The sequence below is a fragment of the Lepidochelys olivacea genome (genome assembly GCF_965140295.1).
Source record: "Lepidochelys olivacea isolate rLepOli2 genome assembly, chromosome: 2".
Taxonomy (NCBI): Eukaryota; Metazoa; Chordata; order Testudines; family Cheloniidae; genus Lepidochelys; species Lepidochelys olivacea.
The window spans coordinates 61741347-61767888 of NC_140412.1; the positions used below are offsets into that span (position 1 = coordinate 61741347).

Sequence of the window (26542 nt, forward strand, 5' to 3'; positions counted from 1 at the left end):
ACAGCACAGTACAGTTTTGTGAGCCATGCATCCTCATCACTGAGCATAATAAAATCTCATTTTTAAAATCTTGTTTTCATTATTATGGTTTTAAAGTGAATCTGATGCTGTAACACAAGTCTGTCTTGGGGCTTTCACTCCATATCTTGTACCAGATCATAGAATCATAGAAGATCAGAGTTGGAAGAGACCTCAGGAGCCATCTAGTCCAAGCCCCTGCTCAAAGCAGGACCAATCCCAACTAAATCATCCCAGCCAAAGCTTTGTCAAGCCAGGCCTTAAAACCTGTGAGGATGGAGATTCTACCACCTTCCTTGGTAACCCATTCCAGTGCTTCATCACCCTCCTAGTGAAATAGTGTTTCCTAATATCCAACCTAGATGTCTCCACTGCAACTTGAGACCATTGCTCCTTGTTCTGTCATCTGCCACTACTGAGACCAGCCTAGCTCCCTCCTCTTTGGAACCCCCTTCAGGTAGTTGAAGGCTGCTATCAAATCCCTTCTCACTCTTCTTTTCTGCAAACTAAAAAGCCCAGTTCCCTCAGCCTCTCCTCATGAGTAATGTGCCCCAGCCCCCTAATAATTTTCGTTGCCCTCCGCTGGACTCTCTCCAATTTGTCCATATCCTTTCTGTAGTGGGGGATGCAGTATTCAAGATGTGGCCTCACCAGTGCCGAATAGAGGGGAATAAGCACTTTTCTCGATATGCTGGCAGTGCTCCTACTAATGCAGCCCAGTATATCGTTAGCCTTCTTGGCAACAAGGGCACACTGCTGACTCATATCCAGCTTCTCGTCCACTGTAATCTCCAGGTCTTTTTCTGCAGAACTGCCGCTTAGCCAATTGGTCTCCAGCCTGTAGCAGTGCATGGGATTCTTCCGTCCTAAGTGCAGGACCCTGCACTTGTCCTTCTTGAACCTCATCAGATTTCTTTTAGCCCAATCCTCCAATTTTTCTAGGTCACTCTGTACCTACCCTCCAGCATATCTACTTCTCCCACCATATTAGTGTCATCTGCGAACAATCCATTCCATCATCCAGATCATTAATGAAGATGTTGAACAAAACCGGCCCCAGGACTGACCCCCTGGGGCACTCTGCTTGATACCAGCCGCCAACTAGATATTGAGCCATTGATCGCTACCCATTGAGCCCGATGAGCTAGCCAGCTTTCTATCCACCTTACAGTCCATTCATCCAATCCATACTCTTGAATTTGCTGGCAAGAATACTGTAGGAGACCATATCAAAAGCTTTGCTAAAGTCAAGGTATATCATGTTCACCGCTTTCCCCATATCCACAGAGCCAGTTATCTCATCATAGAAGGCAATCAGGTTAGTCAGGCATGACTTGCCCTTGGTGAATCCATATTGACTATTCCTGATCACTTTGCTCTCCTCCAAGTGCTTCAAAATGGATTCCTTGAGGACCTGCTCCATGATTTTTCTTAATTTGCATATTTCAGCTCACCTGTCCTTTTTGGTTGATCTCATTTGTTATTTTTCTCTTCTTCTACAGTAGTGGTGGTTAGGAAGGAGACGGCGTCACTCTTTTTCTCTCCCATTCCATGAGGGAAAAGAGAACATCTGTCATGAGAAGAGTGCCTTAATTTCCTCTGTTGCTTTTCTTTTCAAGGAAGATCTGACTCTGACTGCTGAGTCTTTTTCGTTCAGCAATCCCTCTTCACCTGATGGTATCATGGGAGAGTGTTCCTCTGATTGAACTGTGCTCACTCTGCCTAAGCCCAGAGTAAAGTGGAATGCCAGTCAGTATTGAATATGGCCCATTGAATTATGTAATCCCACAGGTCTACTGGACATCTAGCTATAAAAGGGTCTGATACTGCTGCCAGTATTTTCTACATGAAATAAATTAGCAGTAAGTCCTTAGACTTCATATACACTGGAATTTTTATAAACCTTGCAGACCACACAGAATTTGTTTGCTACCAGTTGGCCATTGCTGACTTCTTATCTGAGGGTTTTCACAAATATAGAAAAGAGGTTAGATTATGCCCAACAAAATGGATGTCTGTTCTGGGTGTATCTCATTTTATTCCAGCTCTTTTGCTCTTTAACTTTTATCTAAAAACCTGCCTTATAAATTCCCAAACAGCTCGTTGCATTTTGTAATTAATATCTTAGGTTCACATGATAATTGGGGTTGTAATGAGCTTCCTTTTCCAAAGAACGTAGTTTCTGGCCTTTGGCCTCTTCATGGATAAGCCATCCACACAAATCAGTTATACACATGTAGAAACCCCTTCTCTTGTACTTTGTGCTCTTCTCTGTTTGCATGGAAGGTAGGTCAGTCACTCATCTACCCAGGAAGAGTTGCTCCTACACTCAGATGCTCTAGAGCTCTGGAATTGGGTTATAACAAGTTCATTTTATAGTCGTTCTCTTTCTGAACACACAGATACATAATGTAAGTCTCTGCCTTCAATTAATAAATCTCTTAGGTCGTCTCTCTGAGGACTTCTGCTGACAGACTTTTACCAGCACATCATGGCAAGGCAGCACTTGGGCATGGGCAATAGCATCTCTCAACTGGGGAAAGGCTGCTGGGGAGTTGTATCTTTTTTCCCTTACAGCGTGCATGTCTCTCATCTGGTGGGGTGTCTTGAATATTTGTTTACATTTTGTATTTCAAGTTAAGATAGTGTCTGGTTTCAGAATAAATTATAAAAATCACATGCTGTAGACTGCTACATGTGACACCTTACCTTCCCAGGTTTACAGTTCTACAAGGAGAGCCTTATGCCATAGCTCATTAGAGAAAGAGAGGGATGCTTTAAGTTAATATAATACTTTTGAAATTCAACTGTATGAAACCTACCTTATTTTCTTCAGTAACATATTGGTCCTCATTGAAAACACCACTGTCTTTAAGTGTCCGTATTACTTAGCTAAGAGATTTTGTAGATGAGTTTAGCAGCAATCAGTATTTAATTTCATGACTGTAATGTCTCCCTACTTTTCGGTGTAGTTGCCATTGAGATATTGCAACCAGATATTTGAGGTTGAAATCTGTCAATATAGGGTAAGCTAGGGATATGGGCCGTATAAACCAAATCATAATACTGCATAGATGGGTGGTGCATACAATTATTCAAAGAGTGGGCATGCAGAACTACATTCTTAATACATCTTTCAAATGTATTACTATATTTGGTTCATTCCGATGTGGACATAGGGTTATTATAAGAGATATGGTTTCAAAATAAAAATTAATGTCTGAATGCCTCCATAATACATAAAGGAACCAAAAGATATTTAGACATTGACAAGTTATGGAAACTAACAGAAACAACTCATTTTTGTTTCCCTGTGTAGCTTGAAAGAGATGCCTATGTCCAAGCACTAGCAAGATTTACCTTGCTTACAGTGAGTTCTGGTATAACTGAAATGAAACAGAAGAACATTGACACAATAAAAACACTTATCACAGTGGCTCATACAGATGGAAACTATTTAGGAAATTCCTGGCATGAGGTACAAGAATAGTTCATTCTTAACTATAAGAAAGTATGTTCATGAAAATACATTGAATTTGTATACAGTATTACTACTGGGGGAATTTTGCGCCACTGCACACATGCAGAATTCGTGTCCTCCACAGATTTCTTTGCTTCCCTGCAGAAAAATAACTTTCTGATGGGGCTACAAAGGGAGCTGCAAGAGCAGCCACATGCCCCTCCCCAGCAGCAGCACACATACTTTGTTTAGGTCGCCTGGAGCAGCTGGTGGAGAGGTAAATCACTGCGATAGAGGAGTGGGAGGGGCTTGGTCACACACACCCCGCATCTGCCCAACCTCTGTGCATCCATACCCAGACCCCCCACCAAGCCTCCCTCCCCTGCACCTGAACCTCCACTGTGGCGAACCTCACCTGCTGCATCCGCAACCCCCTGCACCCAGCAGCTAGTAGTCCTGGCTGGGGTGGGGGAGGAGCACACTTCCCCTGCATGGAGTCGTGAGGACTGGATCAGACCCAGCCCCAGAAATCTCCCTTGGCTCCACCCCCTACCCCATCACTCCTTAGCCACAGTGGAAGGCTGCTCCCTCGTCCACCCAACCCCCATGCATCTGGATGCTCTCACACCGATACATACTCCTGCTGAGCCTCCCCACCTCGGCCTTAGAACCCTGGCTGAGCCATACCCGCCTGCATCCTGACCCCCGTCCTTGCACCCAGACCACACCTCACTGAGCACACACACACCTGAACCTCCCTCTGCTCCCAGACCACCCCCTGCTGAGCCACCCACACTGGATCCCCCCTCCCAACGAGCCCCACCCTGTATGCACAGGGACCACCCCTAGAAGCCCCCCACACCTGGAGCCCCACCCCACAAAGCCCCACTCCCTCAGCACCCGGACCCCTTGCTGAGCCCCCAACACCCAGACCCCCCCGCCAAGCCCCATCCCCCAACACCCAGACCCCCTGACTGAGCCCCAACCACCTTCACTTGGACCCCCTGTGAGGAGTCCCTTTGTCCCTGCAAGCAGAACTCCCCCTCTGCCCCCCCCAAGCCTCTGTGCATCCAGATTCCCCCCACCCCGGACCCACATGCACCCTGACTGCCCCATACAGAACCCTCTCACTAAGCTCATCTACACTTCGATCCTGCTGGGCTGACCCTGCCTTCCCACACCTGGTGTGTCAGGGCCCCAGGGTATTTCTGGGGAAGGTCCAGCTCTTGCGCTGTGTCAGGGTTGGGTGCAGCCTCACTGCCATGTCCATGTCTCGGGGTGAGCTGCACCATGATCTCCCACCTCCATGCAGCCAGTGGCCTGTGCTCCCCAATGTTGGAGCCTCCACATTGAATTTTATTTGTCCATAAATAAAAGAATTTTGCAGAATTTTAAAATATTGTGTGACAGAATTTTTATTTTTTTGGCGCACAATTCCCTCAGAAGTACAGTGGGTTTTGAGTATGTATGTATGTATATAGAGTGGGTGTTTATATGTAAACAGTCATTTTTGTTTGTAATTTTATTTTGTATCTGCACAGACTTGCATATTTTGGACCCAATTCTACAGCCCTTACATGAATAAAGTTGCAGGATTGGGTTCATAAAGCGAAGTGATAGTAATTGTATTTTTAAAAGATTACTGTTCATTTTTGTCATATTCTGTGTACACATATAGTCTGGGTGTGTAGTATGTATGTGTGTAAATGAGAAGTTTATTTTTGAAAACACTGAGATCTGCCCGTTTATAAAGAATTTTATAAAAGTGAACAGGGATAGTAAATATTTTTAAAATCCACTTCTCGCTGTTAAGTGGTTTCTGTGTTTTGTGTTAATTTAGATTCTGAAATGTATTAGTCAACTTGAGCTGGCACAATTAATAGGAACTGGAGTAAAACCACGTTACATCTCTGGAACAGTGAGAGGCAGGGAAGGTTCTTTTACTGGAACAAAGGATCAGGCACCTGATGAATTTGTGGGCCTCGGATTAGGTGAGTAATGTGAATGCTCTAAGTATTTTAGTTATCCAGCTTCGTATGAACGTATAATATTTGAATAAAGTTTGTTCTCAGCTTGTGGTTGCCAGTGACTTTTTTATTGAAGTGAGGCATAATTATTAAAAAAAAGTCATTTTAATACTTTATTTATTAAAAACATTTCTGCTGTTGCTAATACAAATGCAGGACTGAGATTGAGATATTTACTCCCAAATTAAATATTTTTAAGAATACTTATGATTGATTTAATATCACTTTATGGGGGATACAGGGTGGGAAATGGCATAAAAACACTTGAATGCAATATCTATTAATAATACAGTAATTTCTAAGAGGAAATTGAAATGTAACTGATCACAAAAGTACTTCATACTAAAGGTATTGTGTTGCTAGATTGAGCAATATTGCTAATTTGCTGTACCAAATATATGTCCGTTTTGCCAAACTTGAATACAAATATAATCGGGGTGTAAATTTATGAATGTAGATTGATTGGTGGCCCTTGTGGACTTTTTGTGAGAAATATGTAGGGTGGATTGGTTTAAATTACAATGATTTAAATTATTTTAATCAAGTTTTAAACTAATTTATCTTAATCTGTTACCGACTTAAGTGGTTACTTTGTTATAGGAAAGGTAAAGTTTGGAGAACCAAGCTTCATTCCATCAGTGAGATTCTTTATTTTTATATTATGATAAAAAGTGGATGTTATATTTCTGATTAATTACAGAAACTTGTAATTCTTTAAAAGATGTGCCATCTTCAATGTTAGATAAATAAAGCCATTAAAACCAACGTTGGAACATTTTTATATAATTGAAAATAAAACTTTCTTGAATTCACTCCCATTCCATAACAAAAAAAAAAAAAGCCAAACAAATATACCAAAAAATCTAAATTAAAATTAAGATGCAGTTCAAGAAATCTGTTTGAGAGTGGGGAGTAATGCAACAGTAAATCCACAGAAACAAATGAAGTTTGTAGATGCAATTCAGGCACTCACTACAATGCCCAGTTCTCTTTCTCATGCACCCAGGCAGACCATTAAACAGAAACATTCAATTTATCTAAATCTGATTTTAATATGATGCCAGACTCCCTCTTGCTTCATGAGAACAGCTTTCCACACTGTCTGGTGAATGCTTGAGTCTTGGCTAAAGGTTTCTCTGTCTTGCAACACTTTTCCTGGAGCTGTTAGGATTCTGTTACTAGCTCCCTGGTATTGCTCCCCAGCCAGAGGTCTGAGGGCTGTCGTCCCAGTCTATTCCATAGTCCAATATCAGCCCCGACTCCTGAGCCAATCCTTTTCCCTAGCTCCCTTTGTGACCTTCCTCCACCCATTCTCCCCACACTGCTAAGGGTTTTGCTATTGTTGAGGTACACAGTATTCTAGTCCCTGTAAAAGAAAGTTTACAGCTTCACTGCCCAGGATAGTCCTCTCTTGAAGCATGCAAGTCCAAATTAATTTACCTTTATTTTTGTTTTATTCTCTTACACTGCAGACTTGCATTTTAATTTGCTTCCCACAGTCTCTCAAGGTCTCTTCTGGCATTACTACTTTCTAGCAGTATTCTTCCTGTTAAATATGCTAGTATGTTTGCCCATCTATACAGGCATAGTTGTTTTTCAAGGAAAAATACTCATGTCTAAGGCTACGATTTAATCACGGGCATTTTTAGTAAAAGTCATGGACAGGTCATCGGCAAGAAACAAAAACTCATGGCCCATGACCTGTCCATGACTTACACCATAAATCACTGATTGAATCTTAGGGGTGGGAGGGAGCCCACAGCACCGGGGGATGACCTCCATCAGGCTCCTCCATCAGCCTCCCCAGTGGAGTAAGTGAAAAAAGATTTAGGTTTAGGAAAAGAAGTTTAGAAGTAAACAGAAACTGAAAATACTCTGGTTTCAGAGTAGCAGCCGTGTTAGTCTGTTTTCGCAAAAAGAAAAGGAGTACTAGTGGCACTTTAGAGACTAACCAATTTATTTGACCATAAGCTTTCGTGAGCTACAGCTCACTTCATCGGATGCATTCAGTGGAAAATACAGTGAGGAGATTTATATACACACAGAACATGAAAAAATGGGTGTTATCATACACACTGTAAGGAGAGTGATCACTTAAGATGAGCTATTACAAATACTCACTAGCAACCACACAACAGAACCACTAACCCAGGAACCTATACTTGCAACAAAGCCCGTTGCCAACTGTGTCCACATATCTATTCAGGGGACACCATCATAGGGCCTAATCACATCAGCCACACTATCAGCGGCTCATTTACCTGTACATCTACCAATGTGATATATGCCATCATGTGCCAGCAATGCTCCTCTGCCATGTACATTGGTCAAACTGGACAGTCTCTACGTAAAAGAATAAATGGACACAAATCAGATGTCAAGAATTATAACATTCATAAACCAGTCGGAGAACACTTCAATGTCTCTGGTCACTCGATTTCAGACCTAAAGGTCGCAATATTAGAACAAAAAGACTTCAGAAACAGACTCCAATGAGAGACTGCTGAATTGGAATTAATTTGCAAACTAGATACAGTTAACTTAGGCTTGAATAGAGACTGGGAGTGGATGTGTCATTACACAAAGTAAAACTATTTCCCCATGTTTATTTTCCTCCCCCCCCCCCCCCCAAACTGTTCCTCGGATGTTCCTGTTAACTGCTGGAAATGGCCCACCTTGATTATCACTACAAAAGGTTTTCTCCCCCCCGCGCTCCTGCTGGTAATAGCTCATCTTAAGTGATCACTCTCCTTACAGTGTGTATGATAACACCCATTTTTTCATGTTCTGTGTGTATATAAATCTCCTCACCGTATTTTCCACTGAATGCATCCGATGAAGTGAGCTGTAGCTCACGAAAGCTTATGCTCAAATAAATTGGTTAGTCTCTAAGGTGCCACTAGTACTCCTTTTCTTTTTGAAAATACTCTGCCATATCCTTAGAGAAAAGCTGGGAGTTCTGAGTCTTCTTAATCCCATGCAGGAGAACTCAGAAATAAGATACTGTAGAGACTCTCTCAATCTTCCTTATCTGTGGATGAGTGCAGAATGAATTCCCAAGTTGGAGTAATGGTGGGTAGAAAGCTGGCTAGATTGTCGGGCTCAATGGGTAGTGATCAATGGCTCCATGTCTAGTTGGCAGCTGGTATCAAGTGGAGTGCCCCAAGGGTCGGTCCTGGGGCCGGTTTTGTTCAATATCTTCGTAAATGATCTGGAGGATGGTGTGGATTGCACTCTCAGCAAATTTGCGGATGATACTAAACTGGGAGGAGTGGTAGATACACTGGAGGGGAGGGATAGGATACAGAAGGACCTAGACAAATTGGAGGATTGGGCCAAAAGAAATCTGATGAGGTTCAATAAGGATAAGTGCAGGGTCCTGCACTTAGGACGGAAGAACCCAATGCACAGCTACAGACTAGGGACCGAATGGCTAGGCAGCAGTTCTGCGGAAAAGGACCTAGGGGTGACAGTGGACGAGAAGCTGGATATGAGTCAGCAGTGTGCCCTTGTTGCCAAGAAGGCCAATGGCATTTTGGGATGTATAAGTAGGGGCATAGCGAGCAGATCGAGGGACGTGATCGTTCCCCTCTATTCGACATTGATGAGGCCTCATTTGGAGTACTGTGTCCAGTTTTGGGCCCCACACTTCAAGAAGGATGTGGATAAATTGGAGAGAGTCCAGCGAAGGGCAACAAAAATGATTAGGGGTCTGGAACACATGAGTTATGAGGAGAGGCTGAGGGAGCTGGGATTGTTTAGCCTGCAGAAGAGAAGAATGAGGGGGGATTTGATAGCTGCTTTCAACTACCTGAAAGGGGGTTCCAAAGAGGATGGCTCTAAACTGTTCTCAATGGTAGCAGATGACAGAACGAGGAGTAATGGTCTCAAGTTGCAGTGGGGGAGGTTTAGATTGGATATTAGGAAAAACTTTTTCACTAAGAGGGTGGTGAAACACTGGAATGCGTTACCTAGGGAGGTGGTAGAATCTCCTTCCTTAGAGGTTTTTAAGGTCAGGCTTGACAAAGCCCTGGCTGGGATGATTTAACTGGGAATTGGTCCTGCTTCGAGCAGGGAGTTGGACTAGATGACCTTCTGGGGTCCCTTCCAACCCTGATATTCTATGATTCTCCTCTAAGAAAAGTTTCTCCCTTCTAGGTGAGAACTGTGATAACCCACCAAAAAGTCTAAAATTAAAAATTGCACCACGGTATCCTTGTATGGACATGTGTGGGTTTTTTAATTAATAAATCCTAGAAGTTTAATAGTTCAGTTTCTCCCCCCCCCCCAACACCTCCTTTATGAAAGGAGAACATTCCCAAGGCAGGTGGTTCTGAAAAGAATCAACTAGAAGAATTTTTCTGTAGGCTGACCTCTTCCCTCCAGCCCAACACATTTTGAGCTGAACCTCGTTCTTGCAAATACCAGAGGCAAACACCATGGGCAAATATCCCTTTTGTTCTTGTGACACAATCTCTGCATCTTACTGTGCAAACAGAGTGGCAGTTAAGCGTTCCTGCCCTATCCATTAGTGTCCTGATTTGTAACGCTTATTTTGGGGCAACAGTAGGCAAAACCTTTTCTCTCTCTTTTTCCCCTGTCCTCTGGGGAGCAGGGGTGGCAAATTTCTGGTGCTTTGTTTGTCAAATGGGATCATCCACTGAGCTTTCTCTTCATGTTCTTCTTCTCCCATCATGGCAGTCCAGATCAAATGGAGTAAACAGATTACCTCCTGGGTTTTCTGTCTGTGAAAAGGCCTCCTGGGTAAGGAGAGTTCTTCTTTGACAGAATTTTCATTCTGCATGGACCTGTTCAGCCTCTTGAGGTCTAGACCAGCCCAGGCTCTTCCTGATCATTTCCTTACTATGAAGAATATACAGTAGAGCCATAATCACTTTTTCTTCTGAGGGGCAGGTTTTCACTGTCCCAGTTCTGCAGGAATACAGACAGGTTCATTATAGGCCATAGTTTTTTCCACAGAAGATCAGTTCAAAAGCTACAATTTTGTATTAGATTTAAAGGGCCAACTTTTCATTAATCCTTTTCTTACTACAACTCCAAAGATCATGGTCTCTTGTATTGGGATCACACTCTGATCATAGTGGCACATGCAGTGATTCCATATGCAGACATAGTACAGATTGTGGAAACACAATTCTCCATCATCTCTCCATTAGTGGAATCAAAGGGCAAAGGTTACATATGATAGGGACTCCTCACCTGCATCCTACCATGCAGTAAAGTGATCGATACAGGCATTATATTTGGGTCACTTAATGTGTTGAATGGATTTGAAGAGGAACATCCATCTGCCAGAACGAAGTGCTACCAGATTAGCCCAGGTAACTTTCCAAGAAAGCCTCCCTTAAATCCATGTCTAGATTATGTCAGACAGTGCAACAGTAATATAATGTACATTAATAAACAGGAACGGGAAGTTTGTCCCTTCACAGGGAGGCAGTGCATATCCTTCACCTGGGTCAAACATCCTCTGTCCTTTTAATTTGTATTCACAAAGACATATACAATCGGAAGGTGACTGGCTCAGCAGGTAAGAAATAAATTAAGTGAAGTGGTTGTGCAAACAAAGTTCGATTATGGATAATGGGCACATTGAGACTCCCAGAAGGTAAGCTCTTTCCAGGTTGAACTGCAAAGATGAGACTGTACTTCTGTTGTAAAAGAGACCTTATAACTTTTGGAATTGATGCTGTGCCTCATTCATGGAACTACGTTCCATACTCTTTTCCGCCACCAATTTATGTCACAAGTTCCATATTAAAAAGGAGAAATCCAGCAACAAAGTGTCAGAGGAAGCCAGAGTTCTGTGACCTGACAGAGATGTCCCTGCTACCTCATCCAGAGTTTCTTAACAGGCTGTATCTCCTCACTAAGAGACTTCTATAACACCCAAATCCAAGCTAATCAAACCTGACAGCCTGCATGTTGAAATGGAAAGTTCTGACCAAATCAAGTTCTCAAAGTGACTAAAATACTTGCAACATCCAGAGAACCGACTACCCTGAAAGGTTACTCTGTAATTTGGAGAAAATACTTCAGTTGGTTTAGGGACATGGCCCCTGACCTAATTCAAAGATTTTTAGAATTCCAGTCCTATAGTTCTTTTGTATCTCCAAGTATATGCTCTTTAGAGATTCACATCCTTAACACAGAAGGTTCCAAATTTATTATAGAGATTTTTCCCTGGTATTCCTCCCCCACATTTTAAGACTCCTGGAGGCAGCAAAACAAGTCAAGCCACCATCCAAAGCTTTCTCCACCATAGAACGTAAACTTGTTTCTTTTAAAGCCTTCTCTACTCCCTTTTGAATCACTGAGTTGGTTAGTCCCCATTGTCACTTTAATTAAGCTTTTCATCCAAAATTATTAGAAGCCAAAACTTCTAAATTCTCCATCTCTAACTGGATAAAATAATGCAATGTAGAAGCTTGTGTACTTGCTGTCAAGCCATTGTTGAAAAGCATACTATATGTACAACTAGAGCCTCAGCTGAAGGAATTTTGTGAAGCATTCACCTGGTCTTGAATATCCACCTTGTCACAATTACTATAATCTTGGATTTCCATGCCACTGCGGACACATCCTTTCAGAGAAAAATAAACTTTAAAGAAATTAAGTGGTCTCAAAATAAACTTTTTTCCAAAGCGAAACTTGCAATCCTTATTTTCCATATTATTTTCTCATGACTTTTGTTTTTCCCCATCACTTCTTCTATTTATTGTTTTACTCCTTCCTCTGACAGATTGAGGGAGACAGTTTTGGAAAGAACAGAAAATATTACCTGATCATTTTCTTTCTTTCATTATGATATCTCTTAATCTGGACCTACATCCATTTCACTAATATAAATAAATCACTTAGTTTCTGCAAGCTAGTGAGGGTGATGTACGTATTTTTTAAAAAAATAGAAAATTAACAATTAATATTCACATAAGAATTTGTTACAGCTTCTTGTTCAGTTTTGGAAGAGTGAGGAGCCAAATGGGTAAGAATTAAGCTATAATGGTTGAATTGCCTCTACTTTCTTGGCATAGAGGGGAAGCTCCCCAGTGACAAATTTTTTGGAGACTTAAGAAAAAAACATACCTGGTAAACTTTCTGTTTGCTAAATTCTAAAACTGGGAAAAATTTGGCTTTCATTGAATACTCTACTGTGGGTACTGGTGCACGTCAGTCACTCCTGTTCTCCATGTGTGGCCCATAATAGTTTAGTCTGCTGTAGGCTGTAATATTTTGTCTAATTTTAGTTGTTGGGTTTAGTGTGTGGGGTGCTGGGTGGTCTGTGATATACAGGAGGTCAGACTATATGATCTGGTGATCCCTTCTGTCCTTGGAACTCTGACTCTACTCTGCTCCCTTTTCTAATAGAGTATTTTAGAACAATTCAACACACTCTGTGTGTTTCAGTGCCTAAGAGTAGTGTCCTTAATAAGACCCCATGGCAGTATTAATTCAATGTTTCTAGTTTTTATTGATTTTGAACAGGATTTTCAGAAACTTCGCTAAATGTGGATTTAGGAACCTTAATTTAGGGGCTGATTTTTTTAAAAAATCTTGGCCACGGTTTCTAGTTCTCAAAATAAGTATTTTCATTTATTTGTAGTTATTTTTCTATGTATTTTATAGTGGTAGATATGGTGTACTTGTTAGGGACATTGCCTTCAGGGATTAGTTTTTCATCATCATAGTTTTTCATCATTCATACACATGGAGTAGCTCTTCACCAATCCTGATAGCTCTGTTCACTTGCTCCTGGTAGAATATGCAAATTCTATCTCCAGGCACCAGATGCTATTACTAATTATCCAGTTTCAGCACCAAAACTTGCAGAGAATACTTCCAAAGATGCAAAAACCAGAAGGGTAACTTTAAAATCCCAACGGACTCTTCATGTGTTTTGCATCTTTGGAAGTATTTTCTGGGAGTTTTTGGTTCCAACAGAAGTGGAATCTGGAGAGAGAATTTTCTTGAAGGTTTGGGGGAGCAACCCAGCAAAGGACTAGTCAATGAGATGACCAGTTTAACAGGTGAGGAAAAAATTGGTGTACTTGCCTTCATCGTAAATACAAATATATTCAATTCTTTTGATACTGACTTAAGTACTTTCCTCTCTGTCCTCCTCTCACCTCCCTCTTCTTTTTTTAATTTTTCCTCACAGTTGGAGGAAATGTGGACTGGAAGCAGATAGCGAGTATTCAGGAATCCATTGGAGAAACTAGTTCCCAAAGTGTTGTTGTTGCTGTAGACAGGTACAGTATTTAACTCCCTTCCAGTTGGATACTTCATGAACTTTTCACAGTATGTGAATACAGTAAATTCAATTAGTGATAGAAAAAATAATTAGGTTATTTGGTTTCCCAGTCATTACAAAAATGCTGTATCTGCATCACCATATTTCAGTGTCACAAGGTGCTGGTTTTTGTGTTATTGCACAGCAGGAGTTGCTCATCATAGCAGAAGGTAGAAGGAAGGTAGGGAAAAGAGAGGCAGAAACAGTTTACAAATATTTAGTAATAACTAAATTATTAGGGGAAAAACTGAGGGTTGTAAAAGAAGCTGCTGTTGCTGTACAAAGCGTGACCCATCTTGATTCTCTACATAAATTTAAGAATAAATGCTTCAGTTAAAATGTATAGATTTATGGAGAGAGAGAACTACTGACACTAAACACTTTTGCTTCTCTACCCAATTACTGCATCCTTCCATTCCCCCTGACTAGTACTCCTCTATAAGAATGCTGTCTTTGATATTTACTAGCGTTCTAGTTTTTCCCTAAATGTAAAGTGGAAGTGATCATGCATTGCGGATATTATAGGAGTATTCTGGTTTTTATTTTCAAAACTGGATCGGACAGGAATGTTTCATAAATCTTGCTGTTTTATATGGAGAAGTCTGAGGCCCCCAGTGTCTAAATGGTTGTCAAAATTGATAGCTGTATTTCAAAGTCGTATTTGTTTGAAGGAATGCAAGAGTCCCTAGGGTTTAGGCATAATACACAAGACTGATGTCAGTTGTGGGTATTTGCTCTGACCAGATACTTTGGTCAACATTATATCTTATGGTGTCATTTGTAAATGTTGAATATTGACCCAAATCTTTCTGGTATAATGAAAAGTACTTTCTGATTTATATATTTAAAATGCTGTTTTTCTTGGTATACTTTACCTTCTCATGAAGCTCTCTGAGGGACAGCAGTTCTAAAATCTTACTAAGTGTAGTAAATCATGATTCACTTTTTGGTAGCGTTCCAGATTTTGAGAATTTACCTGTCAAGTCTTAAATGCTGTATTTAAGGCAGTTAGATTTTGTCATGGCCAGAAATCTGCTTTGGACAATAACACAGTGGCAAAGTAGTTGTGGTATAAATTATTTTTTGTAAAAGAAGTCACTTTTTTAAAAAAAAATAGTCTCATAAATTGTGAATTTTTCAGAATATTTACAGGATCTACAAGGCTGGATGGAAATGCTATTGGTAAGTTTTATCACTTTTTTATCTTAATCTACAAAGTAGCTTTCTGATAAAGCTTGGAAATTATACTAAATGAATTCTGTGATTGTTTAACAGTGGATTTTGTCCGTTGGCTTTGTGCCGTATCTATGGATGAACTGCTGTCTGCTACCCATCCTCGAATGTTTAGTCTACAGAAGATAGTAGAGATTTCTTACTACAACATGGGTCGGATAAGACTACAGTGGTCTAGAATCTGGGAAGTTATTGGAGATCATTTTAATAAGGTATGTTTGCTAATCATTACACCATTTGAATTGCTCCCACAATCAGAAAATGATGATTCCTATCTATTTAAAACCCTTTCAAAACTAAATTTGAAAAATTTTACACCTAAATTCAGTTCTGACTATCCTTTTAATGTTTATCCTTTAATGTAATCCTTTAGTATAAATAGAATTAGAGCACTAAAGAAGAAAAGGAAAAAGAATACAAAATCTATGATAGAAGGGCTAAAGCCATCTATATTGCTCTATATTGAACTGGCTGGTTATTCTCTGTTCACAAGGCTGATATATGCTGTACTAAAGGCAAAGGCAGTGGTATAAATTGGCCAACTTGTTAATCATGGTTAGCGCCCTACCAAATTCACGGCCATGAAAAATGCATCACAGACTGTGAAATCTGGTCTTGTGTGTGTGCTTTTATCCTCTACTATATAGATTTCATGGGGGAGTCCAGCGTTCCTCAATTTGGAGGTCCTGACCCAAAAGGGAGTTACAGGGGGGTCACAGGGTTATTTTTATGGGGGTCATGGTATTGCCACCCTTACTTCTGCGCTGCCTTCAGAGCTGGGCGGCCAGAGAGCGGCAGCTATTGGCCGGGCACCCAGCTCTGAAGGCAGCGCCCCGCCAGCAGCAGCACAGAAGTACGGGTGGCAAAACCATACCATACCAGCTCTGAAGACAGAGCCACCGTCTGCAGCAGTGCAGAAGGATGGCATGGCATGGCATGGTATTGCCACCCTTACTTCTGCGCTGCTGCCTTCAGAGCTGAGCAGCCGGAGAGTGGTGGCTGCTGACTAAAAACCCAGCTCTGCATGCAGCAGCCTAGAAGTAAGGGTGGCAATACCATACCAGGCCATGCTTACTTTTGCGCTGCTGCTGGCGGCAGCTCTGCCTTCAGAACTGGACTTCTAGCCAGCAGCTACCGCTCTCCGGCTGCCCACTCTGAAGGCACCTCCAGCCAGCAGCAGCACAGAAGTAAGGGTAGCAGTACCGCAACCCCCCTTACAATATCCTTGCGACTCCCCCCTATAATAACCTTGCAATCCCCTCACAAGTCCTTTTTGGGTCAGGACCCCTACAATTACAACACACTGAAATTTCAGATTTAAATAGCTGAAATCATGAAATTTACAATTTTTAAAATCCTGTGACCGTGAAATTGACCAAAATGGACAGTGACTTTGGTAGGGCCCTAATCATGGTATAGCTCTAAAAATGGCTGCAGTAAGTGGTAATATGCCGTCATTGGGTGTTGTAAAAAGTGTTTTGTGTTTCTTAACTCAGCTTTGGCTGTTTGCAGTGTTGAATTAATCTGTTGTTCTAAATTAAAAGTCTTATTTGTCTTTGTTTTTTAATATCATTTTGACTGGTGAATTAGCTTTAAAAGTTGGGATGTGTTCTTCAAAATACAAGTTGGATAGGTTAGGAAGTGAGAAACTTATTTGGTAAAGTACTGAGCCATGCTGCTGGTAGGAATTGATTAAATGAATACTGTATTTTTAACTTTGTATCTTAAGTTTCACTTCTAAATTTGTGATTTCTGCTCTTCCGTTTCCACTTTCAAATGTAAAGACAATTCAGACTCATTTCTTAAAATGAAGTTTTAATGCCAACATGTGTTTCTACTTCTACACTATTAGGTTGGCTGCAATCCGAATGAAGATGTAGCTATTTTTGCAGTAGATTCCTTAAGGCAGTTATCAATGAAATTCTTAGAAAAAGGAGAACTTGCTAATTTCCGATTCCAGAAGGATTTCTTAAGGCCGTTTGAACACATAATGAAGAGAAACAGGTAATTATGCAGTTAACTGAATCACTTGGGAACATAACAACCAGCTTTTGGAATCAGATATTTTGTTCGAATTGCTTCTGTAAAATGAAATTGGTCCTTAGAAAAGTCCTGTTTTTTAATCAGTACAGTAGCTTCAGTTACTATTTATTAACATTTTGTTTATAATTTAGGTCTCCTACCATTCGAGACATGGTTGTACGGTGCATAGCACAGATGGTAAACTCTCAAGCTGCCAACATTCGCTCAGGTTGGAAGAATATATTTTCAGTGTTTCATTTGGCTGCATCAGATCAGGATGAAAGTATAGTGGAACTTGCATTTCAAACTACAGGGCACATTGTCAGTAAGTATTGATGCATAATTTACAAATATCACTATGGGTATGTGGAAGCAAATGAACAGCTCATTGTTCTTTTCAGTTTGCTCTAATTTTATTATCTATTATTTTTATCTATTATTTATTATTATTATTTGTTTATTTTGTTAGCAGAACTCACTTAATACATGTTAAATCAATGTTTCTCTGCTTTTACTATTTTTTTTAAATGTGTAGTTCACTGAGAATATACTTCAAAAAGTAATAAAGTAATGTTTGTCATTTGTCTTTGTACTTCACACACAAGTTTTTTATAATAGAGCTGTAAACATTTATTTCTGGACTGAAAAATTAACTATTGAGAGACGATGAATTTTTAAACAAGTTATACTTTTTTATTTTTGATTGTGAATTTATAATTTTCGAGTATGTTGCAGAATTACATTACCTGCACACCTTCCCTTTGTTCTCTGAGTTCTTGCTGAGAGCTCTGTTTTAAAAGAAGGAAGTGAGGCAGTTGGGACTGTATGATCTTTTATTGTCTTGGCTCAAAGCTTTCAATGCCAAAAGGGATCACTTCTGCAGTTGCAACAGGCTGTGCTTTCAAGAAGGTTCTCAAAGCTCTGTGTTTCACAACTCGTGTGAATATGTAACGCCAATACAATTGAACCACAAATATGGGGTCGGGGAAAGGCCTACAACTGATCTCTGATGCTGTAGCCTGTCCTGGGGGGATGCTGTTCAGCTCTTAGTAAAAATGTGTTGAAATATAGATAGTGCTAAATATCAAGCCTCGTGCCATATTCATAATTTCTTAACTAATTTAATTGTGGGCTTTCATTGCTTTAGAAGACTACATCCGTGAATGGGTGTGAAATTAAAATATTTTATAAAAATACAGTGCCCTCTGTATGAATTCTTAATGGAATATTTTTGGTTTTTGTAATAATTACACATTTAACAGAATCAAGCAGTGACACACATCTGTTCAGCCATTTCTCTCACTTTTGTACTGTGCTAGATTCTCATCTTGGCCTCCTAAAATTATTTTAGGAACAATTGACATTTTATTTGAAGGACCCATGTGTTAATTTTTATATATGTATTTTTTCCAGCAATTGTATTTGAAAAACACTTCCCAGCCACCATAGATTCTTTCCAGGATGCAGTAAAATGTTTGTCAGAATTTGCATGCAATGCAGCTTTTCCAGACACAAGCATGGAAGCAATCCGCCTCATTCGCCATTGTGCAAAATATGTATCAGACAGACCTCAGGTATAAACCATACTTGTTAAATCAAAAGTGTTTAAATTAATAATACTTTCATAACATAAAAATGTGCAGTTGTGCCAGCTTTACAAGTTTGGCTTTAAATTCTAAGAGGGACTTTAAAGTTCAGGAGAGGGCATGGGCTGTATGTTTTTTTTTTTTATAAATATCTTGATGTAGGCTTTGAACAAGTTGCACTTTGTGTTGGTTAACTTTCTTGGGATCTTCAATGAGAGCTGTTGAAGGTTGGAACCTTTCAGTATCTGTTCCTGTGCAGGGAGCACCCTTTGCTAACATACAGTGCAGGGGTCAGCAACCTTTGGCACACAGCCCATCCAGGTAATCCGCTGGCAGGCTGTGAGAGATTTTGCTGACATTGACCGTCCGCAGGCATGGCCCCCCCACAGCTCCCAGTGGCCACGGTTCACTGTTCCCAGCCAATGGGAGCTGCAGGAAGCAGCGGGCCACAGGGGTGTGCTTGTCGCCATTTCTTGAAGCTCCCATCAGCTGAGAACAGTGAACTGTGGCTACTGGAAGCTGTGGGGGGCCGTGGCTGCAGACTGTCGTCATAAACAAAATGTCTTGCAGCCCGCCAGTGGATTACCCTGATGGGCTGCGTGCCGAAGGTTGCCGACCCCTGCTATAGTAGCATAGGTATAGGTGTCAATAAAAAAAAAAAATTATTATTATGGTGTAGATTCTTATCCTCAAGGATGTCTCTATAGGACAGAATAGAAGACTGAGAGGTTAAATTAAAAGTTTAAAATGGTGGCTGAGTAGATCATCCAGTTGTTTCTTGCAAAATCTGTTTTTCATGCTTTTATAAGGATAATTTTAAAAAAACATTTAGTTTACCTTGACCATAGTATAGCTCCTAAAGTAAATTTGATTACCATATTTTAGTGGTATCATTTATAAACCTTAATACCAGATTGTAAAATACTGAATATAATTTTTCTAATATAATATCCATAACAGTGCTTAAATTGTGCTTTATTGAATACATTTACTGTAATATTATCCTAGTACTTATAAACTTACTATTTGGAAGGTAGAACTTGTAAATAATACGATGCTTCTGCTACATTAATCCTGTGTTTGCTTCTCAAGGCTTTCAAGGAATACACAAGTGATGATATGAATGTAGCTCCTGAAGACAGGGTGTGGGTGAGAGGATGGTTCCCAATTCTCTTTGAGTTATCCTGTATCATCAATAGATGCAAATTAGATGTAAGAACCAGGTAACAATCAGTATTTGTAATTTAAATTTTCAAGTGGTTTGTTTTTCTTGTTTGAGCCTTTAAATTTTTTTTAAAGCAGATGGAGGTAATTTTCTGTTGGCAAACATAACTGATCTGACTAAAATCAGTAACTTACATATTTGATTTAATTGCTATCACTTTGGAAGGATAGGCAAGTGCTATAAATACATTTTAAACAGATGCTGAAACATTAATTAAATTTTTTTTTCGAAGAAACTTTTTACTTAAGTTAGCTTTGTTACTTAAGCTGATGAAGGTCCAATTGAACATGGATACATGCTTTTAGAATTATCATACAATAGGTGAAATACTTGACATTATGATATGGGCTTCTATTGTATGTCTGTTTCTCTCTTAAAGTCTGTGATAGTCAAACCCAGTGCTGTTTTTAGTGCCTGTTAGTAAAAGTAAAACAGTAACTTTACCTCCATATGTTAGAGGTTGTAAATTAATCAGAATCATTCCATTTTAATTTTGACACAGTAGGTCAACTGTGTAAACAATCATTATGCCCTAAACTCTTGTTAAAATAGGAAATTAGTTAGGTTAGTATGTCTTCAGAATATGTTTTTCCCCCTGGCAGTTCTACCCATTATTTTGTTGTTGTTAAACAAATGTGAACAAATAGTGTAATAACCAGATTTAATATTAATAGAAAATTATGACACAATCCTATAGGAATCTTTTCTGGTTTCTGTTGAATACTTGAATTTGCACATTTTCTTTGAGTATTTGCCAACAGTTTTCAAGCCAGGGCAGATACTGTAGTGGAGTCTGCAAATTGATAATTGATTGCAGAAAGATTGAAAGGGAGAAAAGTTATACAGTACTTTCCCACACAAATCTAGTTCTTTTTCAGTGAATGCTATTCTGCCCTTGTAATGTGTTTTTTATATTTATTGACATTTTTAATGATATATATGAAATGTTTGGATTTCCTTTTTCATGAAGGAAGTGTTTTTGCAGTATGTCAAATAATGAGAGAAAAGTAAATTATATTTTAGATTTTTGAGGTTAATTCTCCACTGTCACTAACAGGAAATCATTCATATTCAAAAGTAACAAAAAGTATGTTTAGAATCCCAGTAAATGTAACAAATAACTTATAAAAATACATTTGACATTTATAATTCTATATACCTGTGATAAATACTGGGAAAGAAAACTGTAAAGCTAAATTTAGGCACAGCCCTAAAAATCAAGAAATGTTGAAAGAGATGCTTGTATGTTTACTTGAAGGGCTCATTATTGGGTACTTAATTTTAATGTTCAGAATGTAAATAGATGAAAGGAAGAGCGTTTGTAAATGAGCTGTTTTCAGAGTAGCAGCCATGTTAGTCTGTATTCGCAAAAAGAAAAGGAGTACTTGTGGCACCTTAGAGACTAACAAATTATTTGAGTATAACCTTTCGTGAGCTACAGCAGCTAAAAGATTACTTGAACAGGAAGATGGAACTTTATGCTCTGTATTGCTTCTTTCTAATATATAAACACCTGGTATTAAAATAAAGTTCGCTTGTTTTTACATTTTAAAGTATCAGAAAAGTGAAGGCTTCTTTTCCTTGTTTGTGCTGTATGACTTGTTGGAGGTCAAAGATTTTGACTGGAAATATTCCCAGCGCTTAATTAAAAGGCTGAGAGGTGGTGAATCTTTACTAGATACTTTCTTTTTAACTGTTTCTGGAATATTTTTACATTAAATCTGTAACTAGAAAAGTTTTTAAAAATCTTAATAAAAATAACTTCCTCTCTCAATTAGATTTCATATGCATGGTGTCTCATGTCACAATATTCCCAGTTCTCTAGGCATCCTTAGTCTTCCTGGGGGGGGAGAGATGAGACCTGAGTTTCTCAATTAAAAAAATAAGCAGAATCTTTTAAAAACTCTTGTCTGTTCTTCACAGAGAATCAAAAAGGGCACAACCCCATTTTTTTCCTTTTACAAGTCACTTTGACTATTTCCTGGCTTCAGGTAGCATTTGGGAAAGCTCACTTTTTAAAACAAATTATACACTGATTTACCTTATGGGTACCTCCATTCATAATATTTTACTGTAAATTCTGACAAGTTAAAGAAAATTATAAAGAGTTTATAGGTGAAATTTGTGCCCTCCGTTTTCTATCTCTTGAAATTAAACTTAAAAATCCTGTTCAGTTTGAAGTGCTCACAAATGCTTGCTTTGTTTTCCACTTGAATTTCTAAAAATATATTTTTTAAACTAGTTGACTTTACCACTCATTTTTAGTATACTGTATGAGAACAATACAACTATAGCATGTTTTAAAATATAAACAGTGCATGGAATGTGTTTCATGCAGGATTTGAATATTATTATTAGTGTAGCAGTGTGACATCTGTGGCATATAGTGTTTCTTTTCATGATTCCTCATATTTGTGTGTTTTTTTTTTAATTGCAGGGGCTTAACAGTAATGTTTGAAATAATGAAAACATATGGCCTTACTTATGAAAAACACTGGTGGCAGGATTTGTTTAGGATTGTCTTCAGGATATTTGACAACATGAAACTGCCAGAACAGCAGACAGAGGTAAAAAAGAGGGGAGGCGCAGGGTTTGAGGGGGAGAGATTTTCATACGATTCACAGCTAGGAAAAAGAAATGTTCCTCACCCATAAAGCCACACCCACATGTCTTGTGAATCAGAATGTTTCACTTGTTGCTAGAACTACCTTAATTAATTGTGTTACTGTTCTGTTGAACATACGCAGAATCTCTCTTCTTATTTGTATTGTAAACCCCATCTGTATAGTGAGGGATGATAATTCCATGTACTAGGTTATAATAGTTCCTTATTTTGAATGTTGGAAGAATGGTTTAGGAATTGATAATTGCAGGAAGAAAGATAAGACACAGGGGATATGGTTGAGCTAGGCTGCAAATTTATTAACTGAAGTCATCTGGGAACTATCCAGCAGTAACTCTTTCTGTGCAAGTCATCCTTCCTTTCATAATCTGCTCACCAGGTGGAGGGTACCTGTCGCATGTTTCCAGCCCATTTCTGGGATCTCACTGCACGGCATGCATATGAAGTTTATAAGGGGCTGGGGAAAAAGAGGTTGACACCTCTCCATACCAGACTTCAGGCGCTCCTATCCCATTCCCCGTTTCATTAGGGGAAACCTTTCCCTAACTCCCTATTCCTGTTATTAAGGAATCAGACTCCCTATCGAATGAGTATCTGCACTGGACACCTGCCAAATTGCAACTTCTAACCTACCCACTAGGTCCCTGAGCTGTTGTAGGGAAGGCAAAAAACCCTTCCTATGCTGGCCACTCTGGCAGTGAGAATAAAATTTCTTTCCCAGTTTAAAAAGGCAATTAGTGCAACATCCACAGCAATTTCAAAACAACATGTCCTCCTCAAACCCCAGGTGTGGCAGCTGCTGTGCTGGTGTTGGGGTGCCCTCTCCTTTGGTACATGGGAACCAATGGGCTTCCACTGCAACCCTCAAAGCAGCCAGTCAGCTAGGATGCTGCCCCAGCAGTAATCTCACCTTCCTAATCCATGAGAAAGCTAAGCTCCCATGAGCACGATAAGATGGAAAGATCCTGAAAGAAACCACAGAGCCCACTTCTCCCTGAAGGCCCAGACAATACCCCTCCCCCACACCTCAGAGGTTGTGGGGGGGTGCCACTTGCTTTTAAAAGCATTAAAGAAAGATCATCTAGGTTCTGGTAATTTAGCGGTTGCTTATTTCATACATTTTAGCTGTGTCATATACTTTTTTATCCTAAGGTGGCAGATATAATAGATTATAAATATGGTCAAGATATCAACTATTTTTGGAAAATACGTACTGTTGATTTGTGAAAGGCCAGATTTCCTTTTTTCTTTTGTCAAATATTAAGCTACAGAAAAGTGAGCTAATTGTGAGGTGAGACTTAATTTATATTAGCATTCATTAATGATTTACATAGTCTTTACATTGCTCTCAAATAGTAGTAAAAAGAAAGGGGTTACTGTATGCTACATTTCTTATATCAGGTACTCTTCACATTTACATTACTTAATTTCTCCTTGGGATCAGATTTTCATGCTTTCTTCCTTTATGCTTTTTAATGCTATCAATGGGTTAGTAATTGATGCTCTTAACCTCACATTAAGCAGGGTAAAAGTGGAGAGACGGATTTTAGATTACCCTATCAGCCAAATCCATGCAGCACTACATGTCATTGTGGATAGTAGTTGCAATTTAGTATAGGGATAGGACTAGGGATTAAAAATAGAAATTAGGAGAAAGGTGCAGATGGAACAAGTACCCAATAGCTCCCCCACAGATCAACAGGAATTGCCTACAAGTTAAAATAAGAATTTTGTGCATTCTTAGTAAGATACATTAGAAATTTTATAGTAGCACACACCTCGCTATTATTTTTTCTCCTAGAAAGCTGAATGGATGACAACTACTTGCAATCATGCACTTTATGCAATATGTGATGTATTCACCCAGTATTTAGAAGTACTTAGTGATGTCCTTTTGGATGATATATTTGCACAGCTGTACTGGTGTGTGCAGCAAGGTAAGACTGTACCAAGTTGTATTAGACAATGCTAACATTTTACACTGTTGGGTACAAACAAACAAATGCACTATTTTCCATTCCAGACAATGAACAGCTAGCACGATCTGGTACCAACTGTTTGGAGAATGTGGTCATTCTAAATGGTGAAAAGTTTACACTAGAAATCTGGGATAAAACATGCAACTGCATGCTGGATATCTTCAAAACCACAATCCCCCATGCGTAAGAAAATTCCTCTTTTTTATTGTAAAATTTGTATTAGCTATTCTTTTTAGAAGATAATTTGGATAAGGGCTCCATGGTTTGAAATCAGTTTCATTTTACATAGGTGACCAAAAAGTTGTGATATTATATTTAATGTTTTTATATTGTTTTTTGCTTGTTTGTCAACAGAAGACTAAAAATAAATGGTCTTTTAGAACAGCAAATTGATTCAAAATAACCAGGGTATTCAGTGTACTTTTTCTATATATTGTAAATTTTAATCAACTGTGTTTTTTTAAAAAAAAAAAACCTTTGAAATACAACATAGGAGGTTTTTTAACAGGAATTATTGAGGTCTAATCAAATTTTTAAAATTACAGCTTCACTGAGGAAGAATTGTGTCTCCTGGTTTTATTCGCTTCTTCTCTTACTCTTATTTATTGGACAGTAGGCCTTTCAATTTTTTAAATATGCATGAAATAATCTAACAGGACTTTTACCATAAAATATAAGTGAAGTGTATTAGAGTAAGCGTCTTAATTTGTCAGGGAAGCCATATAGTTGGTTCACACTTGCCCAATTTTAATCTGCTTACTTAAAAAGCAAAAAAAAGGGGGGGGGGCAGGGAAGGGTTAAAATGAATTAACAAAATGTTCTTAGTGTGACACATTAATCTCTTGGTCATTCACTTTTGTGGCCTTTAACAACCCTCATACATTTAATTGTCTTTCCTGGCTGCCTGTAAGTGCCTTGGGGAAGGGTCTTGCCACTTCAGCTACAATACGCCATGCATGCTTATGGGGGTGTGAAAAAATAAAAAATCACTGTTGTCTGAGACTAAAATCCCACCCCCACCCCCAGCTCCCTCACAGAAGGTGTGTCTGTATTGTAGGCTTTTTTCAGCAATGTGTAGTGTCCATATCTGTTTAACCCCTCAGTGGAGGTATAAATAGTAGTGTAGATGATGAGGTACAGTTTAGGCAACTAAAGTAAAGGAATACCTGAAGGGTGTGGGAGTGTACTTGAGTATATGCCCTGCAGGACTCCCTGCTTTCTCAGGCCAAGCCTCCACCTTTTAGCAGTGTAGTATCCCACTGCTGGAGCCTTCCCTACCTTAGTGAAAGATGCCAGCAGTGGGGAAAGGCTCTGCCAGCTCCCCTCTGCTGGAGCCCTTCCTCACCACAACAAAAGGTCTTGGCTGTGACAAGATGCTGAACCCTTTCCCCACAGCCTCTCTGCTTCCGGAGCCTTTCCCTGACACTTGTAGCTACACACCACAATGTGGATCTGGTGAGCTTTCCACTGCGGCACATAGCTAAACATACATTACACACTGCCACCAGACGAAGCCAGAGCGTGGAACACTCTACCCATTCTGAAGTCTCTCTGTCTCTGTCCTGACTCATGTCACAGCACTGCTGGGCCTGCACATGACTGCTGGCTTCATAGCATTTTCTCCTTTCCCAGGTTTGACTTCCTGATGTTACCTGGCCCAGTGGAGGGATCAGGAACTGACAGTGAGGGAGCTGGGATGCATGAGGCATTCAGGCTGAAGTGCAGAGGGAATTGCAGTGAGGGACTTTCTCCTCACAAATATCTCACCCTGCCCAGTCTTTGATGGCTAGAAACCTCTTCAATACAACACCCAATAGCCAGTTCCCAGATGTGTCCGGTTTTAATTTAATAATACAATTCTTTGAGCTAAACCAGTAATAATTTTCACACCCTATCAAAGCATCAGATTATGTGTGGTGGTGAAGTGATGTGGATAACTGTTTACTGAAGGCTGGAATGAAACCACCAATGTTTCTTTCGTTGGTGTGACCAAGAGTGACATTTGAACCCATGTCTCCAGATGTGAAAAGCCAAACACACTAATCCATTGTGCCAGCT

The 26542-nt window shown here is 39.6% G+C and overlaps 1 protein-coding gene across 2 annotated transcripts in view; it reads left to right on the forward strand.

Annotated features, from left to right (window-relative positions):
- ARFGEF1 (ARF guanine nucleotide exchange factor 1) overlaps positions 1-26542 on the forward strand; it is a 183909-nt gene that overhangs the window by 136279 nt on the left and 21088 nt on the right. Inside the window, exons 21-32 of one of the 2 annotated variants that reach the window (XM_084618769.1) lie at positions 3338-3496; positions 5319-5469; positions 13685-13775; positions 14958-14998; positions 15092-15261; positions 16902-17053; positions 17224-17396; positions 18485-18645; positions 19750-19880; positions 22320-22449; positions 24307-24442; positions 24529-24667. In XM_084618769.1, the coding sequence (XP_084474895.1) occupies positions 3338-3496; positions 5319-5469; positions 13685-13775; positions 14958-14998; positions 15092-15261; positions 16902-17053; positions 17224-17396; positions 18485-18645; positions 19750-19880; positions 22320-22449; positions 24307-24442; positions 24529-24667 (1634 nt within the window). Of the gene's footprint in view, positions 1-3337; positions 3497-5318; positions 5470-13684; positions 13776-14957; positions 14999-15091; positions 15262-16901; positions 17054-17223; positions 17397-18484; positions 18646-19749; positions 19881-22319; positions 22450-24306; positions 24443-24528; positions 24668-26542 lie in introns of those variants that run through there. The other variant, XR_014710184.1, reaches the window with a different exon arrangement.